The 27,646-nt window shown below is 46.5% G+C and overlaps 2 protein-coding genes and 1 non-coding gene across 4 annotated transcripts in view; all 3 read left to right on the plus strand.

Moving 5' to 3' along the window:
• Nucleotides 1-1,875: 1,875 nt before the first annotated feature.
• CEP20 (centrosomal protein 20) lies at nucleotides 1,876-5,059 on the plus strand. Its single transcript, XM_033167726.1, has 5 exons — nucleotides 1,876-1,991; nucleotides 2,490-2,687; nucleotides 3,002-3,086; nucleotides 3,568-3,688; nucleotides 4,961-5,059. Exons 1-5 carry the CDS (start codon nucleotides 1,964-1,966, stop codon nucleotides 4,985-4,987), a joined length of 459 nt encoding a protein of 152 aa, XP_033023617.1. The 5' UTR covers nucleotides 1,876-1,963; the 3' UTR covers nucleotides 4,988-5,059.
• Nucleotides 5,060-10,998: 5,939 nt separating this feature from the next.
• TRNAI-GAU lies at nucleotides 10,999-11,072 on the plus strand. Its single transcript has one exon. It is a non-coding gene; the product is annotated as a tRNA-Ile (tRNA).
• A 3,119-nt stretch (nucleotides 11,073-14,191) lies between these two features.
• MYH11 (myosin heavy chain 11) overlaps nucleotides 14,192-27,646 on the plus strand; it is an 85,842-nt gene continuing 72,387 nt past the window's right edge. For both annotated transcript variants that reach the window (XM_033166682.1, XM_033166683.1), the window contains exons 1-3: nucleotides 14,192-14,317; nucleotides 20,014-20,375; nucleotides 25,456-25,612. In XM_033166682.1, coding sequence (XP_033022573.1) covers nucleotides 20,031-20,375; nucleotides 25,456-25,612 — 502 coding nt within the window. In that variant the 5' untranslated portion in view covers nucleotides 14,192-14,317; nucleotides 20,014-20,030. The remainder of the gene's footprint in view (nucleotides 14,318-20,013; nucleotides 20,376-25,455; nucleotides 25,613-27,646) is intronic.

The following is a 27,646-nucleotide window of genomic DNA, read 5'->3' on the forward strand; positions in this document are numbered from 1 at the left end:
TCTGTCCCTATAATTGTGAAAAGGAATTCTCTGTTCAGGTGCATTCAGGACTTTTCACGGTGTCTGAAAACCATTGTTTGATTCTTAGCCAGTTTCTTTGGGGTTCCATTTTATTCTTTTAAAATAGAGTGCTCACAGGCCACTTGCACCTGGAGGGAATTCTTATAAAAAGGCAGGGTATTAATCCTCTGAAAAGATAGGCACAAGGTTGCAGGTTCAATCCCTCAGCATATCAGGGTAGGTCTGGAGACATTGGTTGCCTGAACCCCAGAAGAATCTCTTCCAGCCAGTGTAGACAGTTCTGAGATCAGTGGGTCTGACCTAGTATAAGTTAGCTTCCCATTTCCTCAATGTATTATGCCTGGAGGGCGTGCATAATTAAAGGCGGGGTAAAAATTCTACAAATCTGTGACAACTATTAACCCATATAACCAAGTTCGATGTGATCTCGACAGTGTGATCCATGGTTGCTACAGCCCCTCCAATTAATAAAATACAAGCAACAACCACCTAATGAGAAGAGAAGACTCCCTGGAAAAGACCCTGATTGTTATGTACTGAGTTGAATAGGATCCAAAATGCAGCAGACTGATTGGTCCTAGAACAATAGGATTCAGAATGCAGCAGTCTGATTGGTCCGCAGGAGCCACCCAATCCAGCTCCAGGTGGAAGTGAATCCGCAACCCAATTGGCATACAGGAGTATCCCAGAATTAGCCAATGACGTGGGGCCCATTGTGTAAATAATGTATATAAAGCAGATTTTTTTTTGGGGGGGGGGACTTGCATTCCTCGCTACTATAAGCTGAATAAAGAGCATGAAATCCACACTTGACTCCTAGTATATTTCACTGATGTTGGGAAAGATGGAGGGCACAAGGAGAAGGGGATGACAGAGGATGAGATGGTTGGACAGTGTTCTCAAAGCTATCAACATGAGTCTGACCAAACTGCGGGAGGCAGTGGAAGACAGGAGTGCCTGGCATGCTCTGGTCCATGGGGTCATGAAGAGTCGGACACGATTAAGTGACTAAACAACAACAACAAATAATTTATAAACTAAAGACATGCTTATTTGTATATGCATTTTTGGCTCACTGAATGTATACCAGATTCAGGTAGGTAGCCGTGTTGGTCTGATGCAGTTGAAGTGAAATGAAAAATTAAAAAATAGTCCAGTAGCACCTTAGAGACCAACTTCTTTAGTTCTGGGCATAAGCTTTCGTGTACATGCACACTTCTTCAGATACCAAGATACCACACTTCTTCAGATACTAGCTGAAGAAAGTGTGCATGCACACGAAAGCTTATACCCAGAACTAAAGTAGTTGTTCTCTAAGGTGCTACTGCACTATTTTTTATTTCATTTTGAATGTATACCAAACAGGATTGTACAGTATCTTCAGAAGTCCTGACGTTTCACTGAACAAAAAAGGGAGAAGAAAAACAATTTGTAGACCCATCTCACCTCTTTCTTAGTGGGACATCTAAGCCTTAATGGTTGCAGAACAAGTTAAATAAGTCCAACAGGTAGAGAATTTATTTCCAGCGTGGAACTGCAAGGAAGTTGGGCACAACATCACCTGTTGAGTATCTGCCTTCCATGCAGCAACGGATGCTGTTGGGCAAGGAGGGAAGAATCTATTCGTGTATAAATAACCCCATATAAATAAATCTAAATTAGCATTCACTAGTAAGCCAGCAATTTTTTTTCCACGCCAAGGAAAAAGTCCAAGCTAGGGGAAAGGAAAGGGTTAACGGTCCCAGATGACCTTATTGGCTGAGTGCGCAGCCAATAAGGAACAGATAACGTCGCCGGGTGGAGGGAGGCTCCTCCGTCTCTAATGCGCATGCGTGCTTTGCGCCTGCGGTTGCCTTAGAGCCCGAGAAGCCGCTTTGTTTATATCCGGGAACTTTCGGTTATTTCTCCCTTCCCACTTCCGCCTCCGGTTGCCCCTACCAAGATGGCGACCATAACAGAGTTGAAAGCAGGTAAAGAGAAGCTGGAATATTCTTTTTCATTTGTCCTGGTGCGAGGAGGGGGGGCACTTGTTTAGAACTTATTTTTCACTGGGTGTGTGTGTCTGCCCTCCCCCAGCTCTGCTCCTAAGCCTTTAAGAGCTGCATGGCAGGTGGAAGTTCACCTGGTGCAGCTGCTGTTCTATTGTGGGGTGCTGCACCTGTTGCCTGGCTGCCTGTCATGGACTTGATGGGGATACGTTTTATCATGCCAACAAGGAAGCATATTTAATTCTGTCTGCTTTACAAAAATACGACAATCTCATTCTACTTTGTTAATTTGCATTTTTTTTTTAAGTCCAGCATTTCTAATGAAACTTAGCTTCCGTCCAACGCAGCTCATGAGAACTAAAGGCTTAATTGTTTCGGTTGTTCTTTTTGGGGGGAATGTGTTTGTTTGTTTTCGCACTTGGAACAGCTACGGCTGGGTTTATAGTTAATAGAAAAGCTGCCTGGTTTTGTGCTCCCTAGTTTTAACAGACACGCTGGAGAAGAGAGGTACACTGGGACAGATCAAAGCAAGGATCAGAGCTGAAGTTTTCAATGCGCTGGATGACCAAAGCGAACCACGGCCATCGTTGTCCCATGAGAACCTTTTAATCAATGAACTGATCCGTGAATACTTGGAGTTCAACAAATACAAATATGCTTCATCTGTTTTAACAGCAGGTGAGCCTTTTTCCTATTTCCTTTTCTCCGTTGCATGGATACTATCCAAAAAATAATGACTATGGAAATGGAAATCACAGAAGTTACAGTCCTACAGAAACGTGTCTCTGGGTGGCTGGAGAATAGTGATTTGTTTGCGAGCCACGCGTGATGGGGGGTTACTAAAATAGCTAGGTACATACAATTCCTGCATTGCAGGGGGTTGGACTAGATGACCCTTGGGGTACCCTTTAATTTTTACAATTCTATGTTTCTATGAATCCAAGTGCAGAAAGGATTGGGAAGACTTAATGTTCACATGTTCTGTTTTTCAGAATCTGGCCAGCCTGAAGTTCCATTGGACAGAGAATTTCTTGTTAATGAACTAAATATAGTTGAAGATCCAAACAGCAGATCAGTGTAAGATAACATAGTCCATATATTCTGGTTCTATAAGTTCCCTCTGGATTTTGAATGCCTTAAGTGTTAATATATGATGAATACATTCTTAATCATATATGTGCAGGATGACACATATGTTTTCCCTACACTTTAGGGGCTCTATGGTAAATTACTAAAGCTATAATCTTATGCATAGTTACTTAGGAATAAAGCCCCGTGGAGTTCAATAGGCCTACTTCTGAGTAGATAAGATTATACTGCAAGTGTGCCTCCAAAGAGTGCTTAAATAGAAGTCAGTTTCCTTGGACCCCTTGTTTGTGCTTCTGAGTTATGATCCTATGGCAATTGTTTGTTCTTTGCTGAAAATCTGCAAGCAAAGTCCAGCAAAGAGTCCCCCCTGTGCAAGTTCCACTGAAGTAAATGGGAGTGGCTAATGATCCTTTGCCCCTTGTATCTTCAGCTCTCTCTGCTCAACATTTCCCCCCCATTTTTTTAACAGGCCACTTCTGTATGGAATTATAAACCAGCTGTTACATGGTAATGAAGAAAAGGTCTGCAATACATTCCCCAGGGCACCTTCGTTACAGGTTTCAAACCAACCAACGAAAGGAGTCAAATGGGTATGGTTTGGTTAGAGTGTGTGGGAGTGTATATAATGCAGGAGTGTTTAACCTATAGTCCTCCAAATGTTGTTGGGACTACAACTCCCATAATCCCTGGGCTGTGCCAGCAAAGTCTGATTGGAGTTGGTTTGCCACCCTTGAGAGGGTCTTGCAAATAAGCTTTACTTTCAAGGAAAGGGGAAGTAACTGTTCTGACACTGGCACACATCGTCATTGGTACTGAGACATAACCAAACATAAAATCTGGCCACCTTGGGGACTACTTCCTCCTGAATTAAGATGGAGAATCTGATGCTCTCCAGATGTTGTTGGATTTTAACTCCCATCAGCCCAGCCAGCAAAGGACAATGGGAGTTGTAGTCCAGCAATGTATGGAGGGACATAAACACCCCAGTCCTACATGAATTAGCCATGCTGTTAAGATTTGCTTTGGAGGTTCTCAACTGGGTCCCATCATTGTTGGAGTCAATGTTGATGGCGACTGGAGAGAGCGCTTTCATTGCGGTGCCTTCTGGGCTTTGCAACTTCCTCCCTTGAATGGTTTGCCTGGTGGCAATTTGTTATCTTTTAAGTGCATTCTGGATTTCCTCTCTTACTTTGGTTTTTAACCTGTGCAAGTTGCTTTTGTGTCTTGCTGCTGTAGTTACTTCTTTTGTTTATATTGGCTCTGAGAATCTGTACTGAAGAGTAGCATATTATTGATTGGGTTGTTTGGGTAACATTGGTCACAGAGGAGATCTGCTATGTGGTTCACCCAACTTAGTATTGCAAGAGCTGCTGGCAGCGGGATTCCGTACTCAAAAGTGAGTCCTCCTGAATTCAGTGGGACTTGTATTCAAGTAAGTGTGCACAGGACTGCAGAAGCAAAGGCACAAGACTTGCCTTTATTCTGTCTGGAAATAGTGGGTGAGAGGTGCCATTCACTGGAAAGATAACTTGCATAAGCCTAGCTTAAATGAGCAGAAGTTGTGCAAGAGCATAGTATGACTCTTCTGCAACTTGAAAGCAATTTTCGTAGAATCATAGAGTTGGAAGAGACCACAAGGGCCATCCAGTCCAACCCCCTGCCAAGCAGGTTTTTGGCCTCCATGCAGGAAAACTAGTTGGCCAGTGATGTGATCTGTAGCTTCAGCTCATCCCAAGTAGATCTCATAAGAAAATATGATTACTGTGAACAATCCACTCAACAGCTGGCATTGCTTACCTTTCTCCCTGCCACATGGTCGTCCATGTTGAAATGCAACACATTGTGTTTGTTTTAATTCTCAGGCACCGCTGCGGAGCCAGGATGCATAGCCGGCCCAAAGCTTGAAGATACGTTGAGTTCACGGGGCCTAAACAGATGAAATAAACCATCACGTGTCTTTTCATGCAGAGCAGGTGTTTATTTGTTACTGTGCAAAGTTCTCAAGATTGATTGGTAAAAAATGGGTAAGGACTATTTTGTAGATGTGACATTTCTAATCATCTTTGTGCTGTGGTTTCCTCTATAGTTCTAGTCCAAGGTATATTGTTGGTAAAAGGAGGGATATGTTAGTGTGGAAACATAAGAAACTGTCACAGTTTTACAGCATCAATCTTCTCTTGGTGGGTCAGAATCCATTTATTTTCATGGTGTGATAAATGGTAAATAAAGTGTGGGGGGGGGGGAAGCAGGTTTGTGCTATAGGCGGGTCCGGGGTCTAAAAATTAAAAGGATCCAGTGTTTTAGCTCAGTGTCATACTGAATTCTATTCTTGGTTCTTTGTACATGAATAAAAGATAATTTGCCTTAAACTTTGACTTGCGAGGGTGTCCGATAATTGAATCCTTATGTGGTGGAAATACGGACTTTTCACAACAATGATAGGGACTTTCCACAATAATTGATGTCAACAATTACAGAAATGGGATCATGTTATTTTAGGAAATGTTTCGGCCTTCCCTGCAAGCTTGAAGTGTTTTCCAGTGTTCAGCAAAGAACAGTGTTAAGCCTCAGCTAAGGATATTATATAGATTTAGGACCAAGTGATGGGTATGGTGCAGATGTAATGCTGTTGAGCTTATGTGCTCTGCCTTTCCTTCCTCTTCTCACATGCCCTGATTGAGTAGAGACTTACTGATTTCCTAACCACTGTTTCCTGTGACATCCAAACTAGTTTAAGCACTGCCTACAAGCCAAGATAGCAATTTTGGGTGCAGTAGGATAAAAGACGAGCTCCTAGCTGCTGCTCCTCATTGGAGCAGCACTGCAGTGTTATGATTGAGGGCAGGTTGCTCTCCCTGGTCTCTCATTTGACGAAATTAGCAATCAGAAACGAGGATAAAAATTAAGATCTGTATGTAGAATAGGAAGAATACAGTGTTCAGCTAGCAGCTCTCCCAAGCCACCCTTGGCTGAGCAACCGCTGTGATGTCATGGAATGCTCACAAACATTCAGGCTTCTTTGGGGGGGGGGATTTGTCACTTTAGAGGGGAGTAAAATGTAAGGTTGGGTTAGGAAATGCCCTCAGGCAGGGTGTAGATTAATGATGGCTAACCAGATCAAATCCAACCCAGAGAGAGTGGGGAGGGGTATTACTCAGAAGGGTGGTGGGAATGGGCGATTGGCTGATAGGTCTCTCTCTATATATAAGAGTCTGGTGACTTCTGTTTCAGTGTATCTGAAGAAGTGTGCATGCACACGAAAGCTCATACCAAGAACAAACTTAGTTGGTCTCTAAGGTGCTACTGGAAGGAATTTTTTTTATTTTTTGTTTTGTTTTGACTATGGCAGACCAACATGGCTACCTACCTGTAACTGGATCAATTGATTCAAGTTTTTCAAGTCTCTTATGAATAGATTTATTTCTTAAAGTTTATATACCAGGTGAAATTAATGTGCCAGGACAAGGCCCTGTTTCGGTGTTTCTTCTTCAGCAAATAGAGTCTTAAAGTCGACGTGTACTGGTTGTTTAGAGTTAGGTGACTCCAAGTGCGTTTGTGATATTTAAAGAAAAATTAAGGTGTGTGAGATGGGCAGGGTACAGATAAATTATTATTATTTATCATCATCATCATCATCAAGCTCACCCGCTTCAAAATGGAAAAGCAGCTTGCCATTCCCATGAAGCTGGAACTTACAAAAAACTTCTGCCCTGCATACATGCTTTTCCTCCCACCCAGGCTATGGCTGTCTAGGATTGAGGCCCAAAACTATGTTGTCACTTACTTTCTAGGAAAGTGTGCCCCCTCCCTGGCCCCACAAGCATCTGTCCAGTTTTAGGCACAATAGTTTCTTTTTCTTACACATACACTTTTTTTCCCTTAAGAGGCTAGAAAGTTGGCATACTGTGCTTCATATTGCATCAGTTCTGCTTTTAAGCAATAACACTGAACATGTAGTAATCTTTCTTCCTTCTTCTTCTTTTCTGCTTGCCAGGCTGAAGGATGATTGTCCCCCGATATCATTTATTGCTTTACAAAAGCCTCTTTCATGAGATGTGCTTTTGGGTCTGAATGGCTGGGGAAACTGACCTTCAGTGCTCAGATGGTTGAAGTTCAGTGGCTAGATAGAAACTTGAGCCTGCAACAAAGTTATGATGTCTGTTTTGCTGAACAAATGAAGCGGGCATTCCACTTGACACTGCTGTATTTTTCTGGGAGGCAGGGGCACAGAAACTCTGGTTAGATTCTACTATTTCATGTGTAAGCATTGCTGCAAGTCTCCGCTAGCAATGGTATCGGTTCTCTATGTTGTGGGTAACACCAGGCCCCCTCGTGTTACCAAGAATCTCTGTTTCAACTGGCACTCTGCACATGCCCCAATATATTTTGCTTTTGCTTTTCTTCAAGCAGTGAGGGCAGCACCATTGCAAGGAATTGGAGAAAGCTACAGTAGTTCAACCTAAGTGTCAGAGGAAACCTCACTGGTCCGTGCCAAATATCCTCTTGCATAGTAGCTGCGGTTCAGGGGAATGTCCTCACAGTAATATGACCCTGTTATGCAGATTGATAAGTACAAGCCTAATTGGTCTCCAGAACTCCCAACCACATCTAATGCAAGCAGACAACCTTATTTAGCATTAATGAACTTGAGACAGGAGTGGAGGCAGCCTCCAGCAAGCATTTCCCCCAAGGAATTGGATTAACGTTCATTTCCTGAGAAACCTCTCCATCTTTCCTTAGGAGGAACACCTTAGTCACCTGATGGCAAGTCCTGATTTTCCAGAAATGGCTCGTGACCTCCCTGCCACTCTCTGGCAGGAAACCCTGCATTGATATGTGTGTAACAACTTGCTACTTGAATTAATGTTTTACTGTTCCTTCTGCCCAGCACTTTCTTTAAAGAGAGCACCCTTTGGTGTCAGAGCTAATGCTCATCTGGAAGATTCTTTCCCATAACTGGACACCCCTGCCCCCCAGTCCTTCCTTGGATCGGTCTTCTGCCAAGGTGTTTTACCAGCTCCATCAAGACTGCTCTGTGATGGTTTGCGTGGACAGGCGGAGTCCCCCAACCCCCAGGCGACCTCCGAGCGGAATAATGACACAAGACAACGTGCTATGGGATTAAAATTGGCCACAACTTTATTAAGATTCAGATGTAGGGAGACCTTGGCTCATGCACTGGGCGTTTATCCTTCCCAGCCCCCAGCCGGGGATCTGGGAAACTTCAGGGTTATCCAAAAAGTGTGGGGATTGGGCTAGCTTTGGAGAACATATGTTCAAGCAGATAGCCCACCCCCCGTTTGCCGCCACTGGTGGGGGAGAGCAGTGACAACCTCTCGGTGTATGGTCAATGCCTCCCCCCAATACCCCTTTAACGGGAACCCTGGTATTGCTGGAGTCACCACCCCACGCCCCCCCCCCCATTTAGGAAGATGACTAAAGGATTCCGCCCAAGGCCTGAAATTGCCAAAGTTGTGACGAATTGCTACAGGAAAGGCGAAACCTGCCAATGCAGGGAAATGGCCCTTCAACAGCAGCCTTGACATAGCAGTGCCTCCATACCTGTGGAGAAGAGGTTAACCTGCAAAATAAGCATTGAGGGAGTGGAGGGTGGGAGAAGCTCTGGAGCCCGACTGGTAAGCTACACCTTCTATTGTGTGGGCTAGGTAGTCCCTCCCCTTATCTGGCCAATCCCCTGGCAACGCCTCCCCCAGGCGGGATTGGGTGCTTAGCTGGGGTAGGCGGAGACCCCAGGTATCCCTCCTGGGGGAAGGGAAAGACAGTCCGAACTACCAGGTGTCACCCAGGAGCTCAAGGGGCTGCGTGCGACCACGCAAACGTCGGCCCCCCCCATTTGATGTGGGGAGCGATCACTCCAGTTCAGCCAGCTGCTCAAGACGCTGTTCCATTTCATTAGGAATCCTCCTTTGAGACTTCTCTGATCCCGTGGATGCCTGCGGGATACAGGCTTCCAATCTAAAAAAAACCCAACGACACACAAGGGAAAAGGGACTGGGAGGGAAGAGGAGAGGGGGAAATGCAAACTCGGGCACCAATTCTTAAGCAGTTGTTCCTATAACAACCAACTTGCATAGTGCATGGGTAGGAGATGCCTGGTGGAGCCTTCTGCTTCCCATTCCCCCCCCCCCAGTGGCAGTCTGAAGGAATGGCTGTTGAGGGAAAGGAGGCCTAGTGGAGCCTGTCTGCCAAAGGGAAACTCTGCATCTTGCCCCTTGCCCCCTAAGCTAGCCTGCTGCCCTCAGATGCCATGTAGGACACTGTCCTATTGCCAGTAGCAAAAGTTAAGTTTCAGCTGCCAGTCAGGCTGGCTTCTGCACACTGAACACGTTGCAAACTGGGAGATCTGGATTCAAATCCCCCCTCAGCCATGAAGCTCCCCAGGAGGCTGGCTCCCCTGTATCTTGGCCTCCCTGGTTTGTTGCAAGGATAAAATCAGGTGGGAGGACAAGGACCACGTGTGCCAGCCTTGGCTCCTTGGGAGGAAAGATGTGATATCAATGTCATAATTGCCAGGAGGCGGTTGTTCAGGAGGAGCCATCCTATGCTACAGTAGCTGATGTCATGAGTAGTTGTGGTTTTAGGGTTCTTCAACCTTGGATCTGCAGTCAGATGCTGTTGGACTACAACTCCCATCATCCCTGATCAATGGCTAAGCTGGCTGGGGCTGATGGGAATTGCTGTTGGCATCTGTCTGTCTTGAGACAGTCAAAGCGCTGTGTTAGCAGCACTGAAGTGACCTCCCCAGGGCACAAGCCTGGGCAGTGCGTCTGGAGGTCCTGGGCTGCCCAGAAGAGAAGACCCTCCCTTGGCCACACTGGTGTGGCCCAAAGGGAAGCAGAACAATACTTTTGGTTTAGACCAAGAGCATCTGCTGAAGAACACTGGTCTGCAGAAGCCCCTTGTACTGCCCACCCATCTTGGATCTGTGCAGACATGGTGAGGAGGAATGTCCTCTGCCTGTTCTATGCACCATCCTGTCTGCAGAACTGGGCAAGGGGTTTCCCCTCTGATGCCAGCAGTGAGAGGCCCTCTTCTGAGAGATTTCAGGCCCCGTTAGCAGCAGCAAGCCTCAGTAAAGCATTGACACTTGATGCTTTCAAATCGCCCAGCCGCACTTTTCAGCTGCCCGTCTGAACAAGAGCTGGCATCTGAGGGCGGAATCGCTTGACCTTGGCAATTGCTACTCGGCTCTGCTTGGTGTTCTGCTCCGATGGCACAGCTTGCCATCTCCCTAAGCTGCCTGACTGTCCTAGTTCCATAGACTGTCCTAGTCCCATAGACTCCAGCATCAACTAGACGGTCCACACACAGGTAAGTGAGCTCAGCTTCCAGGCCACAGCTGAATGCATTGGTTTTTTTAATTTAGCGCACTTGCGTTCCACTTCTCCTTCACTGTGGACCTGCATGCCCTCAGCCCCTGCCCTGCGATGAATCGTCCTCAAGCTTTCCAGCTCAGCTCCGTATCGCCCTATAAATCATCTGCCACTCTTTGTTCTGTTAGGCGTACATGTCTGCCAGCAGCCTCTGGATGTACGTGAACGCAAAGAATGGGAAAGAATTTCCACTCCTTTTTAAGCTACGACCATTGAGAGGTGCAGATAGTTACGAAACAAGCTTTATAAACTCTTCCAGGGAGAGCACCACAGAGCCTTTTTTTGTTGTTGTTGGTTTTCTAGGTGGCTGTTACAGTCTGGCTGCGTGCTTTTTCGAAGGGGGTATTCAGCTTTACAAAGCAATAACTTGAAAACTTGGCCATAAGGTGCTTTCTCCTAGTTTGCATAAATGGAGGGTGTTTTGTTTTGTTTTTTGAGTCCCTCGTTTCTCTTTGCAGTTCCGGGCTTTGGCGACATCCAATACTGCTTCAGAAGATGCAGTGTGGAGCCAGTTAGCTCAGTTGGTGAAAGCGTGGTGCTGATAACCCCAAGGTCACGGGTTCGATTCCCATATGGGCCACCTGCATATTCCTGCATTGTAGGGTGTTGGACCAGATGACCTTCGGGGTCCCTTCCCACTCTACAATTCTGTGATTCCACCCAGCCCAGTTTTGTACATCCTTCCTGGCAGCGTGTCTCAGCGGTGATGTCCATCACCTCTAAACACCTGGCCTCTTTTAGGAAGAGAAGACCAGGACAGCAGAGCTCTCTGGCCTTGGGAAGGACCTTCCATTAGCCATCGTTGAGGGTAGCACCACAGAATGGAATGGCCCATAGCTCAGTAGCAGAGAACATTGGGTCCAGAGCCCTGCTATCTCCAGGGAAAAACTTCAGTCTGAAAACCCGGAGGGTTGAAGTGGGTCAGTGTGGATTAGGGGTCTTCAACCTTTTGCAGGGCCCGTGAACACACCTGAAAACCAAAGGGAGTGTTGTGGGCATCGTTCATGTACATCAGGGGTCCCCAAACTAAGGCCCGGGGGCTGGATGCGGCCCAATCACCTTCTAAATCCAGCCCGTGCACAGTCCGGGAATCAGCGTGTTTTTACATGAGTAGAATGTGCCCTTTTATTTAAAATGCATCTCTGGGTTATTTGTGGGGCATAGGAATTCATTCATTTTTTTTTTTTCAAAATATAGTCTGGCCCCCCACAAGGTCTGAGGGACAGTCGACCGGCCCCCTGCTGAAAAAAGTTTGCTGACCCCTGATTTACATGCTCACACTCCATCCCCAGCCAGCTATTTAGTTTGAAAAAAGTGTTTCAAGTTTTCAAAACCCTAAGGTTGGGGGCGGGGGGAATGATCTACTTGGAAAGAGTAGGGGAGAGGCGAGAATTGCAGGAAGGCCAGTCCCCCCTCCGCATCTGTTAGGCTTGAGAAAAGCCTTGAGTTGGAGACAATAGAAGGCTTTCCCCCATGCCTAATTTCAGTGTCTGTATGTGTAGAGGGGAAGGGGCACTGGGAACACCTTGTGGTGTCTCTAGGCACCATGCTGCCAATCCAGGTCTACATAACCCTGGTCTCTTTGGACCAGGGTTGGACCCGAAAAACAATGGATTCAAGTTACAAGGAAGGAGGCTCCGGCTAACCATCTTTCTGACAGTAAGAGCCGTTTGACAGTGGAACAAAGTCCCTCAGGAGATGGTAGGCTCTCCTTCCTTGGCGGTTTTTAAGCAGAAGTTGGATGGCCATCTGTCACGGATTCTTTAGTTGTGATTCCTGCATTGCAGGGGGGTTGGACTAGATGACCCTCGGGGGGTCCCTTTACAACTCTATGAATCTAGACTAGAATCTTAACTTTATTTTGGCAGGGAGTGGCAGAGCCCCTGCTTTGCATGCCCATAGTACCATCTTCGTTCCCTGATCTCTCCAGCTGAGGCTAAGATTCTCTGCCTGGAGAGCTGCTGCCGGTGCGTGTGGACAGTACTGAGCTAGATGGACTCTTTCAAAAAATACTTTTTACGAACAAATATTTCGCAAATGCATTAACAGAAAAGCAAAGGGATAGGACCGTGGCGGTTGTCGATAACATTGCTGTGCTATTAAATAAAGGATCGCTGTGGTGATGTTGAGAAGAAGTTCAGGGTCAAATGGGGGGAGAGAAGGGTTGTTTCTTTGGGCCCAGATGAGTATAGGGCAAGTGACTTGCCCCAGATGCACCAAGGAATTACCTGCAAGTAGGACTTTGGAAAGATCCTTTGCTGTGAAAACTCAGGAACCGCTTCTGCTTAGTGTAGACGCGGTCCTGGCCTGGTGGTCCACGGCAACTTCCTGCATAAGTTAGCAAGCTTTGCTGCGTCTCAAGAACTCCTCCACCTTTGGTTCCTGCAAAACTCTCTGCCGTCTCCTTGCCCATCCACCACCCCCCTCACCGTCCATCGGTCCTCTGCTTTTGACATGGGGCTCCATATTTAGGCTTCTGCTGCAGCATGTGGGGCATTTTGTATCCGGTATGTTGATGGGAATTCCTGGAGGATCCTCGCGTTCCCTTTTTGGGATGTCTGAGAAGCCCAGGCCCAGGCAAGGGAGATGCAGAGAGAGAGAGAGAGAGAGAGAGAGTATGGAAGTCTGAATGCATAGAATTTTGTTTTGTTTTTGAAACTTCTGCCGGCCTTGATGAGGACCAGATTGCTCCCTCCCCAAAGCTGGCTGCAGGCACCTCTGTCCTTCGTCCCCTCTCTGCCAGCTGGTGGACCTGCCTCTTCTATCCACAAGACCACAGGCACCCATTTCCATCCTCCCTCCCTCCCTCTTCCCCTCCTGCTCTCCCCCCACCCCACCCCGCGCTTTAATGCCACAAGCCATTTAACAGTTATCTTTTCCCATTTAAGGACAGAGGGAGGTATTTATATATATAAATTATGTGCAGTGCTTTCTCAGGAGGCTGGGATTCCCTGCAAAGCAGCCGCTTCGGCGGAGAGTTGGCTGGGGCAGGAGCTGGGAAGAAAACGACCCTTTCGCTCCCCAGAGACAGGCCGGGCTTAAAACGGCCCAAGGTTCCCAAATGTTACATAAACACGTGGGAGATGTGGAGGGGACCTCTCCTTCCAGGGCTCGGTTTGGCTTGGGAAGAGGGACCTTTCATCCCCCCCTCCCAGTTCCATGCAAAAGACCCTTCTCATGGAAATGAGCATACTGTACTTTGCAAGATCTTATGTTTTGAGCCGGACATCAAAAGGCTGATTAGAGATAACACCGTTTTTATGGCAAGGGAAAATTTTTGGGAGTCTCCACTCTTAATCCTTCCTAACTTCTCTCTCTCTCTCTCTCTCTCTCTCTCTCTCTCTCTCTCTCGCTGTAAACCCAGAGACATGAGAAATCAGGAAGGGGTTAAGAAGGGTCATATTCCTGCTTTGCAGACCAAATAAACCCCCTTCCATTTCTGGGAAATGGCTTATTAAAAAGTTTGCGTGAAAGAGGACTCTTGATAATTTCTGAGACATCACACAAACTTGACAAACAAAAGAAGACAGAAACCCCAATTTACAGCATCAGGTAGGTGGTAGTGTGAGAGGTCTTCTAGCCACAGCTTAAAACTGAACCTAAGAACGTACAGAGAGTTTCTTTATTTGTTATCTTCCCCCCCCCCCCGGTAGTGTCAGGGTTTTCCAGCAGGGGGCGGTCTCTTGGGACCCTCCCCATGGGAGTCAGTCCGCCTCTATATAGGGAGGTTGCAAAGGGAGAGCAGCCTTGGTCTGACCCCAGCTGCTAGCAGCATCAGTTCCGGACTCTCCCAAGACATTTTTCTGCTTTCCCAATTGGACCCCTGTAAGTACTTTTTGGACAGAAAAGTAATTCTCCGGCTCAAGCCGGCGCTGCTGTGAGTTCAGAGCGAGCTGTGCTATCAGTCTGAATTAATTGCTCCTCTTTGTAAGATGCAGTTAGGAGGTTTCCTTTGGGGCAGATGTAGAAACCGCCATGGCTTGGGCATATAAGAACTTTCTTTAGCAGGTGGGATTCCCAGTGTGCTGAGCTTCCTGGAGATTTGATACTGCAGTTTGTAAGGAGGAAGGATGTAATATTCTTAAATGGCTAAGTAAAATTGTTCTTACCAAAACCACTCAGAGGCAAGGTGTGTAAAGTGTGCCTTTCATGTATAGGAACAAGCTTAAGAATGAAAATCTTTGCGGAGTTAATTACAGTATGTTATGCGAGGCTTTAAGAAGCAGAGATTCAGCTGCAGCTTTGTTGAAAATTACGGTGAGAAATCATTCGTGGCAGGTAACTGAATTCTGACATTTTTCATCTCGGCAAATTGCCTTTTAACAAGCGACTGACATGAGAAAGGATTTGTTGCCGGTTATTACAGTGATGAATGAGTCCCACGGATGGTTCAATTCCCCTAATGAATTGGAGATGTTGGTGCAAATGTACTCAAGCCATCTACTCGTTTGATCTTGGATTGCGGGATAAATACCAGCTTTTCCTTGACCTGTTGCTCTCCAGAGGTTGTTGGACTACAACTCCCAGCCTCCTTAACCATCGGACATGAAGGCTGGGACCGGTGGGAGTTGGAGTCCAATAAAATCTGGCAGGCAACAAGTTGGGGAAGGCTGTCAGCAGGCATGAGAGCTTCAATTTTCAGTTTTCTCAGTTTCTCATTCCCCCCCTAAATTCAGTTCTCTGAGCCTCTGCAACAATTTGCAGCCTTAAAAAAACCAAACCCCCAGCCTTTTAGTGCCGATTTTTCAGAATAAACAGATTTCTTGCATGCAGCGTTGACAAATATACACCTTTCCGACATAATATTCACTAATAGGTGCATACTTTATCCTAACACTGCTTGGTTGGAAGACTGCACTGCAAAACTCAGAAGGGTGAGGGTTTTGATCAGTGGCTGTCCCTCTGTTTGCTTTTGGTTTAGGAAAATGTGCATTTAAGGTCGCCTTTAAATGTAAACTGAATTGGCTTTCTCTCCCTGCTCCCCATCCCTTCATTGTCATGCATGATAAGGCCCTACCTTACAGGAGAGGTGGTCGTAATCAAGCAAAAACCGGCTTCTTCTTTTTTCTTTTTTGGTTTTCAAAAGGTTAAAAAAGTCAGATCTGTCCCGAAGCAGCTGGCGGGGCAGCTCCGAGGGCGTCCTTTTTTTTTCTGGCGACATTTGGTTACTGGTTTGTTTTGTTTCATCCTCAGAAGGACAAATAAGGCGAAGGAGAATTTTAAAGCTTCAAATCAAAGTAAGGGGAAAGTCAGTAGATGGCAGTAAAGGAAAGCGACAGCGTTGGGGGGGTCGTAGCTGGATGATGCTCACAAGCCTTCGATGCGCTAGCTCGACACAAGGGCGATTCCACACGCTGTTACATGGCCACAGCGGGGACGAGCTCCCCGTTGACAGGAAGCCGCAGCCATTCTTTGTTATATATTTACTGCATGGATAGCTCTCCTTTTGCTCAGTGGGGCCCCCAAGGTGGCCTATGTGGTTCTCCCCCTCCTCATATAACCCCCACAACAACCCTGTGAGGCAGGGCAGGCTGAGAGGCACAGTGACTGGTCACCCAGGGAGCTTCATGGCTGAGCAGGGATTTGAACCCAGGTCTCCCTCTTAGCTCTGTGGCTATATTCTTATTCTTATCATCACCATCCTCCTCCTCCTCCTCCACAATCAGCTTACAGCAATGTGAAAATGCGAGATTAAAATCAGATAAAGCCATTTACAATCGGACTAGGGGTGGGCCCTAAAAATGTGCATTTCAGGTGTCAGGTGTCAAAAGCCAGAGGTGCACCTTCAGTTTGTGTTGAAAGCTGTGTAATGGTGCTGGATGCTGCTACCCCTCCTGAACTACCCAGCTCTGCCAATCTTAATACCCAAGAGGGTCTGTAGGGAAGGAGGTGGTCTTTCGGGCATACCCTCCAAGTATCCCTATTTCCCAGAGATGTCCCTGATTTAGAGAAGAAGTCCTGGTGTCTGATTTGACCCTGGAATGTCCCGCTTTTCCTTGTTGTTGTTCAGTCGTTCAGTCGTGTCCGACTCTTCGTGACCCCATGGACCAGAGCACGCCAGGCACCCCTATCCTCCACTGCCTCCCGCAGTTTGGCCAAACTCATGCCAGTCGCTTCGAGAACACTGTCCAACCATCTCGTCCTCTCTCGTCCCCTTCTCCTTGTGTCCTCCATCTTTCCCAACATCAGGGTCTTTTCCAGGGAGTCTTCTCTTCTCATGAGGTGGCTAAAGTACTGGAGCCTCAACTTCAGGATCTGCCCTTCCAGTGAGCACTCAGGGCTGATTTCTTTAAGGATGGATAAGTTTGATCTTTTTGCTGTCCATGGGACTCTCCAGAGTCTCCTCCAGCACCATAATTCAAAAGCATCAATTCTTTGGCGATCAGTCTTCTTTATGGTCCAGCTCTCACTTCCATACATTACTACTGGGAGTCCCTATTTTCATTAGAGAAATTGGAGAAATGTTGGAGGGTGTGGAGTTATCTAACCCCTGAGCCGTCTGAAGGCAGCCCTGTTTAGGGAAGTTATTATTATTATTATTATTATTAATAATAATAATAATAATAATAATAATGTTTTATGCTTTTATATATGTTGGAAGCTGACCAGAGTGGCTTGGGGCAACCCAGTAATATGTGCGGGGTATAAATTATCATTAGGGAATGGGACGTCCCTATTTTCATCAGAGAAATGTTGGAGGGTATGTCTTTCAGGTATTCAGGGCCTGAGCTGCTTGGGGCTTTAAATGTTAACGTGAGCACCTTGGATTGGGGCCCGGAAACAAACTAGTGTGTGTTTTTCTCCTTCGTTCATTATATTCTTTTTAGGTTGAACACCTGAAAAGTATAGCACCTGACGCACACCTAAAAGATTCATTTTGTGTAATCCTCCGCTACATCCACACTAAAAATTTGAAGCTCTGTGATGCCACTTTAACTGTCATGGCTTCCCACAAAGAAACCTGGGAGCCGTAGTTTGTTAAGGGCGCTGAGAATTGTCGGGAGATTCCTGTTCCTCCCACAGTGCTACAGTTCCCCGGGTTCCCCTCGAAGAGTGATTAATTGTGAAAACACTGTGGGATTTGTAGCCGGGATGTGTATGGAATAGGGGCCTCCGATCAACTCTCAGCACCCACAACAAACTACAGGATCCTTTGGGCTGGGGAAACCATAACTATTTAAATGCTAGGATATTCCTTTAAATAAATTCCATAACGGCTGATGTGCCCTTTATTAAACAGTGCCTCAGAGCACTTACTCAGAGGGCCAAGGCATGTTCTCCTTCTCTTTCTCCTCTCTTTTGTAAAAACTCTCTCTCTCTTTTTTAATACTTTGTTTACGGGGCGGCTGGGTGCACTTGCAAAGCCCCGTGCTGGCGAGTCCCCAGCTGTCCGCCATCTTAATTTGCCCAGAGGCGAATTAGCATACCTTAGCATATGCAAATTTGCCTCAGGATCACCCCACCCGCTCCGGGCGCTTGCTTGAAGCACCTGGCAACACCCACCCTGCAAGGGAGGACAGATCTGTGAGAGAAAAGAACCTCAAAAAACCATGGGAAGAGGGCAAAAACCATCCGCCCGAAAGATGCCTCTCTTTCACTAACTCGGTGCCAAATATGCAAGTCGAGGTGATGCATAAATTCCCAGTGTCTTTTTGACGGTGGCCCCCTCAGGTCCTGTCCTCCTCAAAATATCGACTTGTCTGATTAGACTCATCAGCTGGCTCGGATGCTGCTGCCGCAGCCACGCTCTCTCAGACACGAACGGTACCATTTTTTTTAATTGTCCGACATGGCAAAGGACTTTCGTTATTCCCTAAAAGGTATTTGTTTTGAACTTGTTATCATTGGATTTCCTTTTTTTTCTTCCTTTTTTCTTTTTTGGCCGATCGGCTAGTAATGAGCAGAACGTGCCCATATATGGTAGCCTACATGGACCTCTTGCAAACAGATCCAGGGAGCTTTGCAAACGCCTTGGACTCTTTAGCTACGGGGATCTGGGTTCGCCTTTGAAGCTCGGTCAGCTTAAAAGGAAGGAGGTCGGACGATCTCTTTCGGCCACCCCCCCCTTCCCACTTCGTTCGGCGACAGTTTGTGTGGTGTAGGTCCTACTTTCAAGAGAGGAAAGCCCATGCGCAGGCTGCGGATTTAATTAATGAAGCAAATAAATTTCAAAATATACTGAAGGGCGCTCGTGGCCGTGAAGGCCACATCACATAAGGCACCCTCCCTCTCAACAATGTGCTGCTATCTCAAAAAGAAGGGGGTACCCCATAAAGACTTAAGATGGGTATGCCTGTGTTTGAACTGTTGGACTAGCAGAAAAGCAGACGTCTCAATTACGTGCCGCCAAAGAGAAATCCAACCCATTATCCTTCTGTTGCCTCTTGGCAACCTTTTCCTCTTAGGGAGGACCGAACTCACAAATACACAGAAACCTTTGGAGAGATTGAATGGTTTGAAATGGGTAGGCTCTTCCGTGTTAAATGTCTTAATGCTCCTCCGTAGTTCATTGTGATTGTTTTCAGTCCCGATGGGCTGAAATGTCTATCAGGTTTTTTTCCTCCAAACACGTAATAAACATAAAATAAGAATATCATAGAATTGGAAGGGACCACCAGGGCATAGCTGTCAACTTTTCCCTTTTCTTGCAAGGAATCCTATTCGGAATAAGGGAATTTCCCTTTAAAAAAGGGAAAAGTTAACAGCTATGCACCAGGGTCATCTGGACCAACCCCTCCTGTAATGCAGGAATCTTTTGCCCAACACGGGGCTCAAACCCATGACCCTGAGATTAAGAGACTCATGCTCTGCCGATTGAGCCATCCCAGCTACAGTAGTGGGAGTTGTAGTCATAAGCACCTGGAGGGTGCACCCGGTTGGTGAACTAAGTTGTGCAAAATTATTTTTTGTTGCTGGAGCAAGACAGTTTGAGCCTATTGCGCCAATCCTGGTCCGATTGCGCCGGCTACCAATTTGTTTCTGGGCCCCAATTCAAAGTGCTGGTTTTGACCTATAAAGCCTTAAACAAACCAGGACCTCAATACCTCAAGAACCGCCTCTTTCCATATGAGCCTACCCGGACCCTGAGATCGCCTCCTGAAGCCCTCCTTCGTGTGCCCCCTCCTTGAGAGGTCTGGAGGCTGGCAACACGAGAACGGGGCCTTCTCTGCAGTGGCTCCCCATCTGTGGAATGCTCTCCCCAGGGAAGTTCACCTGGCTCCTTCATTATACACCTTTAGGCACCAGGCAAAAATTAACCAGGCCTTTGGGTTGATCTGATTTACATCCTATGCCCTTTTTAAAATATGGTTTTCTTTTTTGGGGGGGGGGCTATTGGGTTGTCGTTTTTATTATGTATTTTGTGGTTTTATATCTTGATTTTATTCTGTGAACTGCCTTGAAACCCCCGGGTATAGGGTGGTATATAAATTCAAATAATAATAATAATAATAATAATAATAATAATAATAATAATAATAATAATAATTTTAAAACATTTTTTTAAACAACCTTTCTCTCAGGTGCCCATTAAGTCAAAATGGCACAGAAAGGCCAGCTGAGCGATGACGAGAAGTTCCTCTTTGTGGACAAGAACGTCCTCAACAGCACGGTGGCCCAGGCGGACTGGTCGGCCAAAAAGCTCGTGTGGATCCCGTCAGAGAAGCATGGGTTCGAGGCGGCGAGCATCAAGGAGGAGAAAGGGGACGAGGTGCTGGTGGAGCTGGCGGAGAATGGGAGGAAGGTGACTTGCAGTAAGGACGACATCCAGAAGATGAACCCCCCCAAGTTCTCCAAGGTGGAAGACATGGCCGAGCTGACCTGCCTCAACGAAGCCTCCGTCCTGCACAACCTCAGAGAGAGATACTTCTCCGGCCTCATTTACGTAAGTCTGCTTTTGGTCCGTGGGCTGCATGCTCCGCCTACCGTGGTGGCGAATTGTCACTTGCCCTTCGCCTTGAGGTGGGTCACAACAAGGTATCTAAAACAGTTTAAAACAGTTACAGGTAGGTAGCCGTGTTGGTCTGCCACAGTCAAAACAAAATAAAATTAAGAAATTCCTTCCAGTAGCACCTTAGAGACCAACTAAGTTTGTTCTTGGTATGAGCTTTCGTGTGCATGCACACTTCTTCAGATACACTGAAATGGAAGTCACCAGACCCTTAAATATAGTGAGGGAGTGGGGAGGGGTATTACTCAGAAGGGTGGTGGGAATGGGTGATCAGCTGATAGGTGTGGAAAACCTGTTGACGACTGTTAATGACTGCTTTAAATCATAATGGTAAGGTGGGTCCTGAAAATACAGATCTCAAGTGTCCAAAAGAGGTGTTGGTTACAGGTGGGTAGCCGTGTTGGTCTGCCATAGTCAAAACAAAATCAAAAATTCTTTCCAGTAGCACCTTAGAGACCAACTGAGTTTGTTCCTGGTATGAGCTTTTGTGTGCATGCACACTTCTTCAGATAGAAGTGTGCATGCACACGAAAGCTCATACCAGGAACAAACTCAGTTGGTCTCAAAAGAGGTGTTGGTAGCTTTGAGAACACTGTCCAACCACCTCATCCTCTGTCGTCCCCTTCTCCTTGTGCCCTCCATCTTTCCCAGCATCGGGGTCTTTTCCAGGGAGTCTTCTCTTCTCATGAGGTGGCCAAAGTACTGGAGCCTGAGCTTCAGGATCTGTCCTTCCAGTGAGCACTCAGGGCTGATTTCCTTCAGAACGGATAGGTTTGATCTTCTTGCAGTCCATGGGACTCTCAAGAGTCTCCTCCAGCACCATAATTCAAAAGCATCAATTCTTCGGCGATCAGCCTTCTTCATGGTCCAGCTCTCACTTCCATACATCACTACTGGGAAAACTATAGCTTTAACTATACGGACCTTTGTCGGCAAGGTGATGTCTCTGCCATAGTCAAAACAAAATAAAAAATTCTTTCCAGTAGCACCTTAGAGACCAACTAAGTTTGTTCTTGGTATGAGCTTTCGTGTGCATGCACACTTCTTCAGATAGTGTGCATGTACATGAGTGTATCTGAAGAAGTGTGCATGCACACGAAAGCTCATACCAAGAACAAACTTAGTTGGTCTCTAAGGTGCTACTGGAAAGAATTTTTTATTTTGTTTTGACTATGGCAGACCAACACGGCTACCCACCTGTATCTCTTTTTAAGGTGCTGTCTAATAATTTATTATTATACACATAGAATGTACACATAGAATGGGAGTATCCAACCATCATAGAATTGTAGAATTGGAAGGGACCTGAGGATCATCTAGTCCAACCCCCTGTGGATTGGACCAAGAGGTCTGTCTAGTGTAGTCGGAGCAGCCAGCAAGATATTTCTGGGATGTTTGCAAGTAAGGCGAGCTAAAGCCCTCATCACCTGCCATTGTGGATTTAGCTGTGACGATTGCCCAGGCTGGATTGATTCTGTAAACAGGCTGTGCGGCCCAGGGTAGGCTGACAGCCCTTGGGGGGGGGGGGGTAGGATGTGCTCTGATCCTCTGGAGAGAGAAAAAAGCAAACCCCCATTCAGTGCCAAAACAGAGCCTTGAAGAATGAGTTGCTACGGACTTACTGAACCTATGCAGTTCAGCCCAGGGCATCTGAGCTGTTCTGGTCCTCAGCTCTGCCAACAGATATTTCTGCATTTGCTTTCATGCCATATAAAGTGTTTAGTTTGTGTGAAAAGTTTGGGCCGTCTCCTAATATGGTCAAGAAAGGGATACCCCAGGCTTCAAATCTGTGCTCAAGGACATAGCGAGGTGATTTAAAAGGTCAGCCTCGGATGGTTTTTGTATAATTACATACTTGGGAGCTTTAATAAGAGATTAGGAAACTGGGGGTGGTGGTGGTGGAGGGAATTGGAAGTTTTTTGCAGAAACGCCCTAGGTGGGTGCATGAACCAGGTGCTCTGATCCCAAATTTTGCACAGATGCTTGGTGAAGAAGAGAGGGAGAAGGGAGGAAGATTGAGGGGGGGGGGAGAGAAATGGCAGGGGTCATCCCTGAAAAAAAATGTGTGAAGTAGTACACAATAAAAAACCTGCATGGTTATCCTAGAACAGTATCCGTGCTCTTACAGTTGGCAATGATCTTAAGCATCCCACATTGAGACACAGGCCTGTGTTGTTCCTGACATGTGTGATGGTAAAATTCTACTGTGGGAGAAAGACATGATAGAACTCCCTCCCTGGAACCAACCAGGGTCCTCCAACGAAGCTGAACGATAGGAAATTCAGGGCAGACGCTGCTTCATGTAGTTGAACTATGGAACTCCCTGCCACAAGAAATAAGTGATGGCGGCAGCCCATTTTATTAGGGGGATCAGACAGATTCGCAGAGGGCAAGGCTAGCCATCGTGTCTAAATGGAGCCATGGGAAAAGAGAACCGTAGCCCTCACATTCTGCTTGAACAGTTGGCCGTTGAGGGGAATGGGACAGGCCTTTGTTGGCTAACCTGTGCACTCTAGACATTGTTAGGCTACGGTTCCCATCACCCCTGACCATTGACACTGCTGGCTGGAGCTGCTGGGAGTTTGAGCCCAAGAACCTTTGGAGGGGCCACTGCTTCGCTACCCCTATGTCTTGTAGGTGCAGGTATCAAGTTATTTGCCGCTGTGCATAATTGCTGCGATATGAAAAAAACGAAAGAGGTTTATTGAGCCTCCACCTGCAAGAGCCCTTTGCTGACTGAACTGCAGTAAGTGGGCGACAATGCGATTGTCAACTCATTCATTCATTTGTTTATTACGGTTATAAACCAGCTCAAAAGGCACATCCAGGACAGCTTCCACAGAAGTAAAATATGCATTTTAAACAATATACAGCAAACAGCTTAAGACTTAAAATTAAGTTAAATGCCTAAACACGTGAGAACCTAAAAGTTTAAAATTTGAGATACTATACAGATTGACTCAGTCAAATACACACACGTGAAGAGGTTTGCTGGATCAGGCCAATGGCCCATCTGGTCCAGCATCCTGTTCCCACAGTGGCCAGTGTGGAAACCCACAGGCAGGATTCGAACACAAGACGAAGTCTCCCCTCCTGTGGTTTCCAACAACTGCCATTCAGAAGCATCACACCTCTGATGGCGGAGGCAGGGTTTAGCCATCCTGGCTACTAGCCACCGATTGCTTATTCTCCACAAATTTGTCCAATCCTTTTTCAACGTCAGCCAGGTTCGTGGCCAGCCATGGTTGCCTCCTGCGGGTGAGAGTTCCACAAATAGGGTTGCCCTATCTTGAAGAGCAAAAAGTAGGACAGCCCGAACCGCTGCCAGCTTGAGCTGTGGAAAAAGGCGTGTATATGCAGGTGTGGGTGCGCAGGCCGAGCTTGAGCTCCCCAAAATGGACATTTCCTTTAAAATGTAAAAATCTGCCTGGATGGGCGTGTTGCCTCCCCAAAGGAGGACATGATCAGGTTTTCCTGGATATATGGCAACCCCACCATCGTTTAACTATGCAGTGTGTGAAAATGTACTTTTTGTCTGTCCCAAATCTTCTAACATTCTGGTTCTAGTGTTATGAGAGAGGGAGAAAACTTTCTTTTCTTTGCATCATGAGTAATTTTATAAATTTCTATAACATTCCCTCCAAAGTTTCTCCGATGAAAATAAGGACTTCTTCTTCTTCTTCTTCTTCTTCTTCTTCTTCTTCTTCTTCTTCTTCTTCTTCTCCTTCTCCTCCTCCTCCTCCTCCTCCTCCTCCTCCTCCTCCTCCTTCTCCTTCTCCTTCTTCTTCCCTTCCTTCCTTCCTTCTTCCTTCTTCCCCTCCCATCTGACTGGATTGCCGCAGCCACTCTGGGCGGCTTCCAACGTATATGAAAACACAATAAAACATTAAACATTAAGAAACTTCCCTCTACACAGGGCTGCCTTTGGATGTCTCCTAAAGGTTGTAGAGTTACTTATCTCCTTGGCTCGGGGGTTTCATAGCCCCATGCTCTTCAACATTTCTCCAATGAAAACAGGGACGTCCTAAGGAAAAGCGGGACATTCCGCGATCAAATCAGAAACCGGGATGGCTTCTGTAAATCCGGGATTGTCCTTGGAAAATAGGGACGCTTGGAGGGTCTGCTTTCATGTCACATCTTACACACCTTTCCTCTAAACTAAAATGTCCCCAACACTGCAGCCTTCGCTTGTAGGGGAGCAGTTGTTCCATCCTCTTGATCATTTTGGTTGACCCCACAAACTCTTTGTTGTTGTTGTTCAGTCGTTCAGTTGTGTCCAACTCTTCGTGACCCCATGGACCAGAGCACGCCAGGCACACCTATCCTTCACTGCCTCCCGCAGTTTGGCCAAACTCATGTCGGTAGCTTCGAGAACATTGTCCAACCATCTCGTCCTCTGTCGTCCCCTTCTCCTTGTGCCCTCCATCTTTCCCAACATCAGGGTTTTTTCTAGGGAGTCTTCTCTTCTCATGAGGTGGCCAAAGTACTGTAACCTCAACTTCAGGATCTGTCCTTCTAGTGAGCACCCGGGGCTGATTTCTTTAAGAATGGATAGGTTTGATCTTCTTGCAGTCCATGGGACTCTCAAGAGTCTCCTCCAGCACCATAATTCAAAAGCATCAATTCTTCGACGATCAGCCTTCTTTATGGTCCAGCTCTCACTTCCGTACATTACTACTGGGAAAACTATAGCTTTAATTACGGTATATGGACCTTTGTCGGCAAGGTGATGTCTTTGCTTTTTAAGATGCTGTCTAGGTTTTTCATTGCTTTTCTCCCACACAAACTCTTAACTTAGACCAATTTCATATCCCCATAACTGTCATGGCTCCCCCCAAAGGATTCTGGGTACTGTAATTTGGTGGCGAATATTGCTAGCGATTCTTTACCTCCCCTCACAGAACTGCAGCTCTGTTGGGGGGGGGGAGAGGAAAGGACTGTTAAGGGAATGTAGGGGGCTTCTAAAAAAACAAAACCCCACGTCACATTCTTGGTACGTTTACCCCCTTTACAGACTTACTCAGGTCTCTTCTGCGTGGTGGTAAACCCGTACAAGCAACTGCCGATCTATTCAGAGAAGATTATCGACATGTACAAAGGGAAGAAACGTCACGAGATGCCCCCACATATTTATGCCATCGCTGACACAGCCTACAGGAGTATGATGCAAGGTAAGGCTGGTGTTGTGTATTGATTCAAGGGTTATAATATCTGTATTACTATTGTCTGTATTCACATTAGGGGAAAGTAAATGCCTTCCTGTTCCAGAAGGAACAGCTACTATTGGTTCATTCGGATCCTCAGTCTTATTGGTTTCCACCAAAAGGCAGCTTTGTGATTGCTTGAGATTGTTCCCTGCAAAATGTATCCTTTCTAGCCATTCTTTCTGTCCCTATAAATGTAGCATCCCTCTCCTCAGTTCCCCAGTCTTGTTTGTCTGAATAAAGAGTGTTACATGAAGAAGCTGTCTCCTGCCTGCTCTGTCAGAGCTGAAATCACTTGCTGAATCACGACCCCCACGTTACAACAGCTGGGTAACTTGAGCAGTCACACAAAAAAACCATGTGGAAAATGTTGTGCCAGTTTTCTCTGGCCAAAAGTAGGCCACAGAAAGTGATGGGACTTCGGTGGAGCCCCTGCAGAGGGTCTTAGATTCGGTTTTTGGCATTCGCCAGAGGTCCTTCTCTTCAAGGGAGACGCTGCCAGTCAGAGCAGACAGCACTGGGCTACATGGAGCAGTGGTCTGGCTGTGGTATAAGGTCTCTGACACCGATGGACCCATAGCATAGTCATAGAGAACATGTCTTACATTCAGAAAGTTCCAGGTCCCATGATTATTTGCATTTATTCCTCGCTTTCTGCAAGATGATATTTCAAAGGGACTTACGAGCCCATGAAATACGGAACAGCATGCCAAAAAAAAAAAAGAACCCTGAAATACATTGGAAAAATACAGCGGAGCAAAATTCTTGAAAAGCGCTCATCCAACAATAACAAGGACAAATCCTGCGCTTAGGTAGATAACCGCCATAAAACAGGCCAGAAATCACACTACAGTGTGGTCCAAGGTAAGGAGGAAAAGCCTGGACAGACAAGAATGTCTTAGTTTCATCCCTAAAAGCTGACTATGATGGTGCCAGGTATGCTTCCCTGGGTAGAGCAATCCACAAATGGGGAGCCACCACTAAAAAGCCCATGCACAAATTGCCACTCTCCAGACCTCCCTTGGAGGTAGCACATGGGGAATGGCCTCTGATGATGATCACATTGAAAGGGATCTCAGGAGGTAGCAGAGTGGGAAAGGATCTCTCTCAGCCTGTTGCCAATTGGAGTAAACAATACAGTCGTACCTTGGATCCTGAACGCCCTTGAACTTGGACGTTTTGGCTCCCGAATGCTGCAAATCCGGAAGTGAGTGTTCCGGTTCGCGGACGTTCTTTTGGAACCCGAGCGTCCGATGGGCTTCTGTGGCTTCTGATTGGCTGCAGGAGCTTCCTGCAGCCAATCAGAAGCGGCGATTTGGTTTTCAAACGTTTTGGAAATCGAATGGACTTCTGGAACAGATTCCATTCGACTTCCAAGGTCCGACTGTACTGGTAAAGTGAGCAAAATGTGTGTATTCTTGGAAAGTGCATATATTATTGATAGTAACACAGGAAATGCTCTATATTAGCAGAAATTGCTTGCATAAATGTGAATATTAGAGAAAATGAGAATTTTTCCTGTGGTTTATTAAAAAAAGAAACTGGAAGCAGGTGTAGCAATGTGGAGAACTTAATTTAGGACTGGAAAAATGAGAAACTGAAATTGCCAGATCCGTCTGTTCCTAGTCCTTGTGCCAGTTCCTGAGGTTTGCCTAAGAGCACCGTAATGGGCCAGCCCTAGCTCCTGTCTTTGCTTCATGACTTGGGGGCTAGGCGGGCTTGCAAAAACATTCCTAGGAATCCTTTGGCACTGTCTGCCACCCACAATCTGACTCAAAAAGGGAACGCTCCTCTTCCTTTGCCCATCTGGGCCAGGCGTGTGGGCAGGGTCTAATGCGTTACAAATAGTTTTGGCAAATAGGGGCATGGAGAGGTGCTCCCTGTGGACTGTTGGAGGCAGCCACTCCGCTGTCTGGGAACATGGGAGTATCAGACGCTGCCTTATACTGAGTTGAGACCATTGGTCCATCAAGCTCCATATTGTCCACTCTGACTGGCAGC

Source organism: Lacerta agilis, chromosome 13 (assembly GCF_009819535.1).
Source record: "Lacerta agilis isolate rLacAgi1 chromosome 13, rLacAgi1.pri, whole genome shotgun sequence".
In the NCBI taxonomy this organism is placed as follows: domain Eukaryota; kingdom Metazoa; phylum Chordata; class Lepidosauria; order Squamata; family Lacertidae; genus Lacerta; species Lacerta agilis.

Excerpts from the sequence above, each read along its gene's own strand:
- CEP20 (XM_033167726.1), top strand. The coding sequence starts at position 1,964 with ATGGCGACCATAACAGAGTTGAAAGCAG. Across the intron at positions 2,688-3,001 it reads TTCATCTGTTTTAACAGCAG|AATCTGGCCAGCCTGAAGTT; the intron begins GTGAGCCTTTTT and ends TCTGTTTTTCAG. Across the intron at positions 3,689-4,960 it reads CAACGAAAGGAGTCAAATGG|GCACCGCTGCGGAGCCAGGA; the intron begins GTATGGTTTGGT and ends TTTAATTCTCAG.